This window comes from Notothenia coriiceps, unplaced genomic scaffold, assembly GCF_000735185.1.
Source record: "Notothenia coriiceps isolate Sejong01 unplaced genomic scaffold, NC01 NC01_scaffold00037246, whole genome shotgun sequence".
NCBI classification, from domain to species: Eukaryota; Metazoa; Chordata; class Actinopteri; order Perciformes; family Nototheniidae; genus Notothenia; species Notothenia coriiceps.
This window is the reverse complement of record NW_011369947.1, coordinates 26,611,221-26,621,733: the sequence shown is the minus strand read 5'-3', so window position 1 is coordinate 26,621,733 and position 10,513 is coordinate 26,611,221. Positions and strand designations below refer to the sequence as shown.

Sequence of the window (10,513 nt, the reverse complement as noted above, 5' to 3'; positions counted from 1 at the left end):
GGTGCTATTACTGCAACATATACGTGCAATTTCTCTCTCTCGTTTGGTTATTTTTATGGCATTTAATGTAATTTACCTCCTCCGTAATTTTCGGGGGACGTTGATAATAGGGTTACGTCGTAGAAAGGTCGGGAATTTGTGAAAGTTATTGTCGGGTATGGCGGCAAGTTCCAGGGGGATAGTACCTACCTTACTTTTTTGTTAGACGCCACAAACTACCTTACATGAGAGGAAAGATAACTGCTTGTGCACACGGCAGTAAAAACTACCGCGATTAATGAAAAATACACGCAGGCAGTTACGTGGCGTGGTGTGGCCCGGATGGACGTAACCGGTACTTCACTCGAAACTAGGACACAATCAACAACTAAAGGTTTCTTTGCCTATTTGACAACCTACTATACACCCGAGATCTCTCGCGCAACTACCAAACCAAATACCGTGTCGAATGACGCTACCAAACGCTATAAGGATTTAGCAGCCGTAACGTTGTCAACGTAAAAGGGGACAACGATTTATAGCATCACAACGGTTTGTGAAAATAAAGGCCTGATTAGCCCAATAAGGACATACATAGCCCCTGACAATAACGTAGGGCGGTGATTAAGGTGTTGTTCAAACCTATGGGAGTGCTAAATCGGATATAGAGAACTCAGTTGAAGTGCAGAAGGAACAGAGGTTTTGTAAAACCAGAGAGTCGGGTGAAAAAGTTAAGAAACACTTACCAGAATGACTCATCCTCAGGAGAGCTCCCGAAAATTCCGAGAGGGTCTGGAATCCACGAATGAAAATCCGAATTTTAATGGAAACACTTCAACGAGAAATCACTATGTTAATCCGTCAGATTTAAATTCTGACTGTGCGGAAGTACGAATCCTCAAAGAGGATTTAAGCGGTCAATCCTCGATTGAAGAATCGGGATCTAGGAAACACTTATGCCCGTGACCAGATATACTTACTGGGACGAGGGTAACGCGACTTGTTCAATCTACGGTCGGATAGGGCACGTGACTCTAAATAGCAGTGATTAACATTTCGTGAATGAGTAGTAAACATGTGTCACAAGGGAAAAAGACACCAAGCAAAAAGGTTCCGTCCAAACGGTAGGTGAATGGACAGCCTCCAGCCAAGTCCATCAAATATTCGGTACCATTTAGACAAGTGACTATATAGTGTCCTCCCTCACTACGTCGAAACAGACTTCTAAGACGTACTACTCATAACAATCTACAGGTTCTCGTTCCTGACAGGAATCCATTCCTAGTCGAAAAATTACACGATGCGAACTTGTCGATGTCGATTTTAACTTTCTGTTACTTGTCATCATGTCTGTATTCTGCTAACTGCACTGTCCATAACTATTTGATAGGAATACATTTCTAGCCTAGGCTATTTCCTTGTTTTTCGGTGATTTAGTGGGCTCGTTTGTGGGATGTTGCGGATGAGTTTCACCGAGACCGCCTACTCTGAACAACCAATCACCGTACTGACCGCTTCTAAACTCATGCACGAGAATCGACGTCATCCATAGCAACGGCGCGTCACTCTTAGTGATTTATCCTTAGTATGAGTAGGTCTCAGCGGCTTTGTGAATAACTTTTAAGAAAAAACTCCTACGTAAAATGTTTTAGCGCGAGTTAGGAGCACTCCTAGCGGTAAGATAAAATGCTTTGTGAATACGGCCCCTGATCTGCTGCCAGGATATTCATATTTTATAAAGGAAAATTAGCAAATAAAAGCCTGTCTGGTGTGTGATGCACTGTGGTTGCAGAGATAGTAGTGCTGGAAAATTATTAAAAGAACTTTGATTTAATAGCCTAATCGAATGTTGGCTTTGCAAAAACATTTAATACATTTTCGAACATCTTCCAAGAGGGATTGATTGCAAACTTGACATACATCACATATTATAAAAGGTGGAATTTAACTAAGTTCACTTCAGTACACTTTTAAAATACTGGTCTTCGTTAGAGTATTTTCTGTGGCTTTCTGTTGCTGCACTGAAATATTGCACTCTTTAATCCTTTAAATGTATCCGACAGTGTAACTAGTGACCTTGATTTAGGAACTTTTGCACAGACAACTTATGGAAAGTTTTTCTACAAAACCAACTTTTTTTTGTTTTTATTTAAGTTGAAACGTTTAATGTCTGTATGGGTTCATTAGTATTTAAGTATTTCCAAATATACATTTTATAATTGAGTTTTTGTTCATACAAAAGCATTTCATGGTTCTTTTTTCTGAAATTTGCTGATTTTATCTTTAAGCATTTTGCAATTTGACTTAAAAGAAATTATCTGAAGACTTCTTTCACCCTTGCCTATAATATAATTGTTATGAGAATAACTGTGATTCATGTGAATACTTGGTGACTACATGCAAGTAGAGTTCATTCTTATTCAATTGTTTAATTTAGGAGTAAGTAGCACTTAGAAGCAAAATAAAGATGCCTGAGGATAAGAGTTGAATAGCCCTTCATGTTCTTCAAATGTCCAACAGAGGGCAGCAGAGTGTTTGTTTTAGCATGAGTGAAACATGACAGCAATTGGAGATGCTCTTCATTGTTTTTAAGCAAACCCATGAATTATGACTGTACAGTGCATGCACGTAACCTATAAAAGTTTACAGCAAAAAATAACTATATTTTACATTGTATAAAGCAGAGTCAAAGGTGGATAAAAACACATTTTACTTTTAAATTGACCGTAAGCAGTTATCTTATTCTCTATGCTTCAAAGGCACTAAACATAACTATAGTGCTTTATTCCTGTGTCACAAAAGCACAAGTGTAAAAATCCAATAAATATGGTTGAATTACATTTAGCTGTCAGTTTCAGGGTCCTGATATTGTACCTTAATGCTGTTAGACATTTACCTGAACACTCGAATGGTACAAAGCCACTGTTAAAATGTCCTGATACAAGTAAATCGATTTTAGTTTAAATATTAAAGTTGAAATCTACAAGAAGTACACAAAATCAGCTGCACTCGAGTTAGAATGCAATTCCAGACAGGACATTGTGCTTAGCCTATAGCTAAATAGATATAGCCCAGAGCCATGAGTTACTGTAGCTTCACTAACCAAAACAACATATTGATAATTGTATCATTAGTGTGTATTTACATTAGTAATATACCCATCATCTAAGAAGAAACCAGAAGGAGAATTATAACAAGCCAAGGAGTCTACTGTCATGCTTGCGAATAATTAGCTAAATGCTAAAATCAGCAAGCTAACGTGCTAATGTTTACCTTGTTTGCCATTTTTATTTAGAGTGTTATCATTTTAACATTTAACAGTACAACTAAGGTTTATGTCATTAGTTGTTCAGCTTTTTGGTAAATAAAATGGAATACAAAATGTGACCTGACATGCTTGAGGGGTCATTCAAGTTTTCACAACTAGACAGTGCCAAATTCCCAAGAAGGCACTTCAAGACAAGACATTTTACTGAATATATTTCACATGCTACCAAAAACCCACCTGTGACCAGGACCCGGTGCTCCACTCGGGGGGGCAGGCCTGGGTGTGGCAGGGCTGGACCTGGGCAGGGGAGATGACGGGGCAGAGGGAGTGCACCACCCCCTCCTCCCTCTGATAGGTCACTTTCCTCAGGCAGCGCAGCGCCCTGGTCTGCTGACCTCCTCCACATGAGCGACTGCAGGCACCCCAGTCTCCAGTCGCCCAACTGTGGGGGGAAACGCCAAGAGAGACATGGTTAGGAGGGGGGGCATTACAACAGTTATTTGTCTAAAACATTACAATACATGTCATTTATCTGCGGTTAAAACCAAGGTGACTTACAAACAGTTCTATAATAGTCCTGCCTACGGAGGAATTTGGGGTTATGTTTCTTGCGTAAGGACAGTTCCAAATGTTGACTATAGTTGTTGGGGATCGAACCACTGACCCTTTGATTGGTAGGCGCCAATTTAACCCTGAGCCACAGCTGTTCTATCAATCTTTACAGTAAGTTTAATGAAAACATAAAAAAAAAATACTGGAGACTATTTTTGTCGACAAAACATCACATTAGACTTTGGGAAATTGGGGATGGGCACTTTGGAAAATTTGGGATGGATATATCTTTCTAGCTCTACTACTGATGAAAATCCTTTTGTGATTGGATATGCTAGAATCTCTAGCCTATACTCACATTAAATTCAGTCTCTATCATCAGAATACCAACAACATGAGGCAACTCCTAACTCCTAGTCAATGTCTGCTGCACTTATTTTGGGCCTACTGATTATTAGGAGTTTAAAATCGTCAGGTGGAGAACCGGGCTTTTCTTAAGAGTTATGATTCATGAAAACCTAGACCTTCTGCTTATGAATTACTTATACTTTAACACATTGATCTTTATCATTGCACAAATTGCTAGTTAAGAGCAAACAAAGATATTACACAGACTGAAATAAATATCCATATCCATCCAAATCTCTCCGTACTATTCGGATCTGAAACTAAACACAACCACCATTTTGTATATACGACCATCCATAACTGCTATCCCAGGTTTGCCAGGTCAACCACAATTTACAAAAAGTCTACGGACAATCCTTTTCTTTCTTTTGTCTTTTTCTTGATTTTTTTCACTATGTATCTATTTTTTTCACCTGTCCCGGTATTTTACGAATCTACTCTCTCCTGTCCTCTCTTTAATTTAAGTGTCTTTGAAATCCTGCTTCAACCCTGATGAAAGCCTACTGCTGCTTCTAAAATAGCTTCTGTCTTGGCATTGGGGCTGAAGGGGAGAGATTACAGCAAATGAGTGGTCTGACAACCACAGGGCTTAGAAGAGGGAGATGGAGAGATGGGCAGATGGCTCAGTCCGGTTCTGAGACAACACGCTAACCGCAAAGACCATTCCTCCACGCCGCCGACCTGCTTCTGGGGAAGAAAAATGCTTTCATTCCCTTTCAAACGCCACAGGAAAACGAAGCAGAAGGACTAAACTGCAATTTTTAGTGCTTCGCTGCAAACCACCACTGACCTAGCTGTAATTTGTATCTCTGAAATATTTCAATTACTGACATATTTTGGGGTAGAAGTAAGCAATACTGTTGAGAAGGTTCTGAGAAGCTCACCCATGCATTGGTATGGTGGTTCCTCACCCATGAATGAATACCTATTCTTAAGTAAGAGCGAAGTCGTTCTGCCGAAATATATGACCATATCTGCCAAACAGGTGGCTATACTCCGATTAAAACTCTTAACATGTTTTTTTTTAAAACATAGGTTTATACCCTTTTACATTTGTGTGGCTTGGCGTACATGAACATTTCAAGACTTATTTTGCTTGTATAAACAATCATTTTTGTCAGCATTTCAATCCAATATGGTCATCCAATGGTTCCAACAGTTGGATTCCTTTCTTTTAGTTTCTTAAAATGATGGTACTTGTACTAAAGTTCTTATCCAAACTTTTTACTGGATATAAGTGCACTCCAATCGGTCTTTTACACTGAGCCATGTTGAGAACACAGTGAGAAAAACCGGTGTAACTAATACAATTAAGGATGGCTGAAATACCATTTAGCTGCTTCAGTTTCAAGGCCCTGTTATTGACTGGCTCACTGGCACCCTGCATTTTGCATTAACATTTACTAATACTAAATGTAACACTTTAAAATAGTTCTATTAATGAAATGTTCTCTTAAGCTCAAAAGATACATTTGATAGAGTATAACGATATGTTTGATACCTTGATTCTTTTTTAACTAACTTCTATATATCTGGTTAACAATATAATCCCTCTTTCTCTGACCCTATCTACTTAGAGTAGAATCTTTGGTTTTTATTATGTTAAGTTTTAGCCAATTTCATATCATTTTATTCATTTATTGTACAGCTTCTACCTTTTTTATAAATGGATTAAAATAAAGCAAACTTCCAAAAAGTCATCCCCCAGGCCCAGGTCAGTATCATGCACATATTTTTCTATACATCTTTCCTGGAACAGGCACAACATGTCTCACTTTGATCTGTATATATATGCTGCTGTGTGATGCACAGAGGAATCCCCAACCTGTGGTAAGTGACTCCACAGATGGCCTTCAAACAGCACAGATACAACTATATAGGAACAGAAGAGTGGAAGCTAGAAAGAGGTAAGAATTGACAGCTGTGCGGTGGAGAAAGCAGAAAATAAAATGAGCATATATTTTCCTAAATGTACAATGGGTTTTGAGATTGAACAGTCTTCCTTATTATCCAAGTGTTCCTTATTTATGTTCAGGAACTACTGCTACCAATGGAAATTCTGAAGTTTTTCCTGACAGTCTAACTGTAATTCTGGGAGTGAAGGTTTGTAGCAAAAAGGGGGTAGATGGGAGTGGAGGGATGGGGGGGAGTTTGACTGGCTCTGCATGGCTAGACTGGCCGGGCCCCGTGGGAATCCTGCCGTCTCTGCACAATAAAACATGGATAGGCCTGTCAGCACCCGAGATACACGCCGCAGAGATAAGCAGGCATTTTTACATTCCCCCTCCTGTGAAACACACACACCGCGCACATACATCCCACCTAATTGTCAATTTTTCTTTTCTCTGCTGGGTTCTTCAATGCGCTCCCATACATCCTGGAGTTCTTAATGCAGTCATTAAAGCTTTCATGCTGCTCACTCAACTCAACTTTTCTTCCTTTGCAGCGCCCATAAATTGGCCTAAACACACAACCAGCTGAGAAATGGTGTCAGCTACTGTATAATACGATCCACTGTAGTCAAACACTGCTTTTATTTTCAAGAATGGACAACCATACCAAGGTTATTTATCTGGGCTATACCTTTTTTTCACTCATACAAAGCAAGGGGGAAGGTTGGGACACGCATCGAGGCTGTTTAATACCTTTCGCCAAGATAAGAGAAATTGTATGCCCAAGATTAGGGGCAGGAAATGCCCTCTCGGGTGGTGGGAAACTTAGTGAGAAACAGAGGCTGTATGTTGGAGGTGTAACCGATAGCTGTCTGGCTTGTTCAATCCCTGACACGGGAGAAAGTTCAGTCCGGATTTGTTGTGGCACGGGCAATTGGTGGACAAAATGACAACATCCTTAACATCAAACAGAAGCAGCTTCTATTTTTATCCCAGGGCCTGGTTCCGAAATACATGATTTCAGCGTCATGTATTCGGAAAATGTGTGCGCAACTCTAATTATGCATGCGCTGTGTGTGTGTGTGTACTCTCTTTGAACCCAGGACACGGTTCCCTGCCTGTTCTTTGGAGCAGCGCTGTAAATCAAGCTAGCTCCAGTTCCCCCAGCCAAAGACCTACATACTGTAAGAGAGAGGCCATTTATTCAGCGCTGTTTCAACATGTTTCTCCACTGCACTTTAGCCTGGTTCCCTCCTTTTCTTGCGTCCCCAAAAGCACAGCCTGCTTTAAAAATTCATTCCATTAAGCACAATGTCTAGACAACGGAGATAAAACATGGGCAGGATCTTGCTACTGAGAAAGACAATCGCTCTGGGCAGTGAATTTTTTAGAGAGTGATGATATGCACTGAAAGCAACAATCACTCTGAGTTGGCTTTTATGTCTCCCTCCCTTTCCCCAGCCTCGTATTTCTTTATTTGTCTCTCTCTTTCTTATTCTCAAGTGTTCCTTGAAGAAAAAGGACAATTTCAAAACTTAGAAACATCATTAGGTTTTACTTCATGAAAAAAACCACCATTTGGTTTAATATCGTTTCAGGGCCTGTGAAAAGTTTGGGTGACAGTGATATAGCCAGAACACCCACAGAATAAATGTTTGATTGTCCAAAAAACTAACTGTAAAGTTTAAGGTATTTAAATGACAAAAGGCGATGCTAGAGGCTAGCCTTCCCCTAACCCCATCATTTCGTCAGGCTGAACCTAGGTACCCTTAGGTATGCTTTAAACAGCATGTTAATCTTGCCATGCTAACATGCTGTGACAAACAAGCAGATAATTAGCACGTAAAATGTTTACTATGTTCACATATTGTTTGTTTTCCCATTAGCATGCTGACGTTAGCTAGTTTGCGCTAAACACAAAGTCAAACTGATACGGTTTGATATGTCTGGAGACACAAATTTCCATAAAATTGTTTGTATTAGTGTAACTGGTTAATTGTATTTCCTTTTTTGCCTAATTTCAGTAAAATACCAGAATCTGCCTTAGAAATCCAACATACCTTGATTACAAAAACTATAGTCACAGAGTATGATATTCCTATAAATATTACTGAGGATATTGTTGACCTGCTTATTAGCTACAACCTTGTTTTCTCAGCAGACGACAGAGCTGGGAACACACAGTAAAGTGTGCTTAAATAATCTACTCTTAAATGCAGTGTTCTTGTTAGGAATATGTATTGAAGTTTTAGTCCTCTATTGGTTAAATTACAAGGTCACATGATCATACGATAATCCCTCTTGTCAGTCCTTAAGTAATGTGTTTATTTCAGAACCAAAGTCTGACGGACCAATTAAAGTCCTGTTTGTAGCTACTGGTAGCTGGTTTAGGAGGTCAAAACCACCAATGGTGGCACCTATTAAGGCTACCATTGATGCAGAAATCTCATTTTAGAATTGGAGAATTCTTAATTGAAAGAACAAAAATGATAGTATTTTGTTATGGATGTTACGTGCCAGGCAGGCTGTACTTGTGTGGTTTTCCTTCCCTCCTGTGTTTCTCTCTTCTCCCTGTCTTCTGCACAGCTAGTCAGCAGCTGATCGGTATCTGCCGGTGCACCCGAGTCTGATGGCTGATTGGATCCTCTCACCCTCAGCTGGCCTATCAGCAACCAGGGCCGACCATAAAGGAGGCACCCAGGAAGTCTTCTCACTCTCTCTCATCCTGGGCCTGTTGCTGATTGAGGAGCCTGCAATTGACTGCCTTGTTTAGAAGCTCATTCTACTTTGTTCTGACCTTTGTAAATGTGTGTGTGTGTTGAGAGGTGGGGGAGTTAGGTAAGTCTGGGGTACCCTGTACATTTCTCATCACGTGGATAACTAATGTTAAGACACACTAGGTTAGCGGATTGTTGCCACCCCTGTATTCTGTTTTGTCCAGTTCTGAGTAGTTTAGTTAGTGAGGGTTTTTGTTTTTTGAGTTTTTGGTTTCAAAGGATAGATGCTAGAGATAGGCCTGTTTTGTTATGCTTATTCTTTTGTTTGGGCACAGATCTCCTTTGCTCCTCCTCACAACAAAGAGTATTTCTGTTAATTTCTGTTCAGTTAGGTTTTACAAGTAACTAAACCTTTTTGCGCAACCTTTATGCTGCACTCCTCATTTTTATTGGTTGTTGTGTGCTTATTGTCTCAGCGTCCCTAGACCTTAGTGTGGGGACGTAAAATTTGAAAAGATATGGACGGTGATTAGATAGTTCATCCCAATCACATGCCAATTAATTTGTGGAACGTTGCCTCCCAAACAGTTTCCAATTGATGACTTTTTGTTAGATTCAATAGCAGTAAGCAAGACTTGCATACGAAAACAGATGTCAAGGTGGAACCCGGTTAGTGGAACTTGGCAGGCATAAGACCATTCAGATTTAACACCGCGATCAATGTCCTAGACTGGTCTCTGGTCACAATACCAGCAGTAGCAGACACTAGTTGTACACCATAATTGTGGAGGAAAAAGGCTCCAAGCTCGAATCATAGAAGGAAACCGACTGACATGATTCGTCAACGTTACTGATAGCAAGAGTGCAGAAATACAAAGCCTCAGAAGGAACGCAACAAAAGTGGAACAAGTACTATACAAGAGTTGACATGCCAGAAAGAAATAGAACGAACGAAAGAAGATGAGCAAATGCAACACCGCAATAGTCAAAAAAGGCCCTCTCTCCACCTGAGCCCTCCCTCGCATTTCAGTCAAATCCCTCCTCGACTCCTCGACCCTCCGCGCGGTTAGGTGAACTCCTCTCCAGAAATTAATTTTACAGCCACGCCATGGTTGAGAACATTCTAATTTTCTCTAAGATGACTTCGGAGGGAATCAGTAAAAACACGGCAGCCACCCAGCGACAAAAACAACCGCAAAAAACTGCCAAACGCAATAAAATAAACGGAGGAAAACCGAGGATCAGAAGACAACGTCAGAAGGAGGCTCTCTTTGAGGAGCTGAATAACGAGGACTACACTGATGGGGTCCTCGACGCCTCACGGCTCCTTTCGCGGATGCAAATTACCACACACAAAAAACCACCGACCAGCAGATAGTTCACACGCAGTCGCAGACGCAACAAGTACCGACGGAACCGGAACCGTCAAAAGTACAGCCACATATACCCAGCTCTGCACCACGACAAGAACGCAATGCACTCCCATAGCTATAATTTTATTAACTAGCCTGTCAAGCAGATCCGCCATCCAAAGATAGTTAATACAGTGCAGCACGGCCAGCCTGCTGACAATACGGTCCCGTGCAGATCCAAGCAGAGCCCAAGTGTGATGAAACTAAAAAACATACTAATACTCCAAATTCACTCAGATATAACAGACCACTGTAACTCTCATTATAATTAGCACTAATAAGTTT

General features: G+C 40.5%; 1 protein-coding gene across 1 annotated transcript in view; it reads right to left on the bottom strand.

Annotated features, from left to right (window-relative positions):
• The window catches only part of LOC104966569 (A disintegrin and metalloproteinase with thrombospondin motifs 18-like), a 20,025-nt gene extending 14,548 nt beyond the window's left edge, over positions 1–5,477 (bottom strand). Inside the window, exons 1-2 of the mRNA XM_010795752.1 lie at positions 5,436–5,477; positions 3,485–3,751 (exon numbers count right to left, since the gene is read on the bottom strand). Coding sequence (XP_010794054.1) covers positions 3,485–3,751; positions 5,436–5,477 — 309 coding nt within the window. The remainder of the gene's footprint in view (positions 1–3,484; positions 3,752–5,435) is intronic.
• Between the last annotated feature and the right edge of the window lie 5,036 nt (positions 5,478–10,513).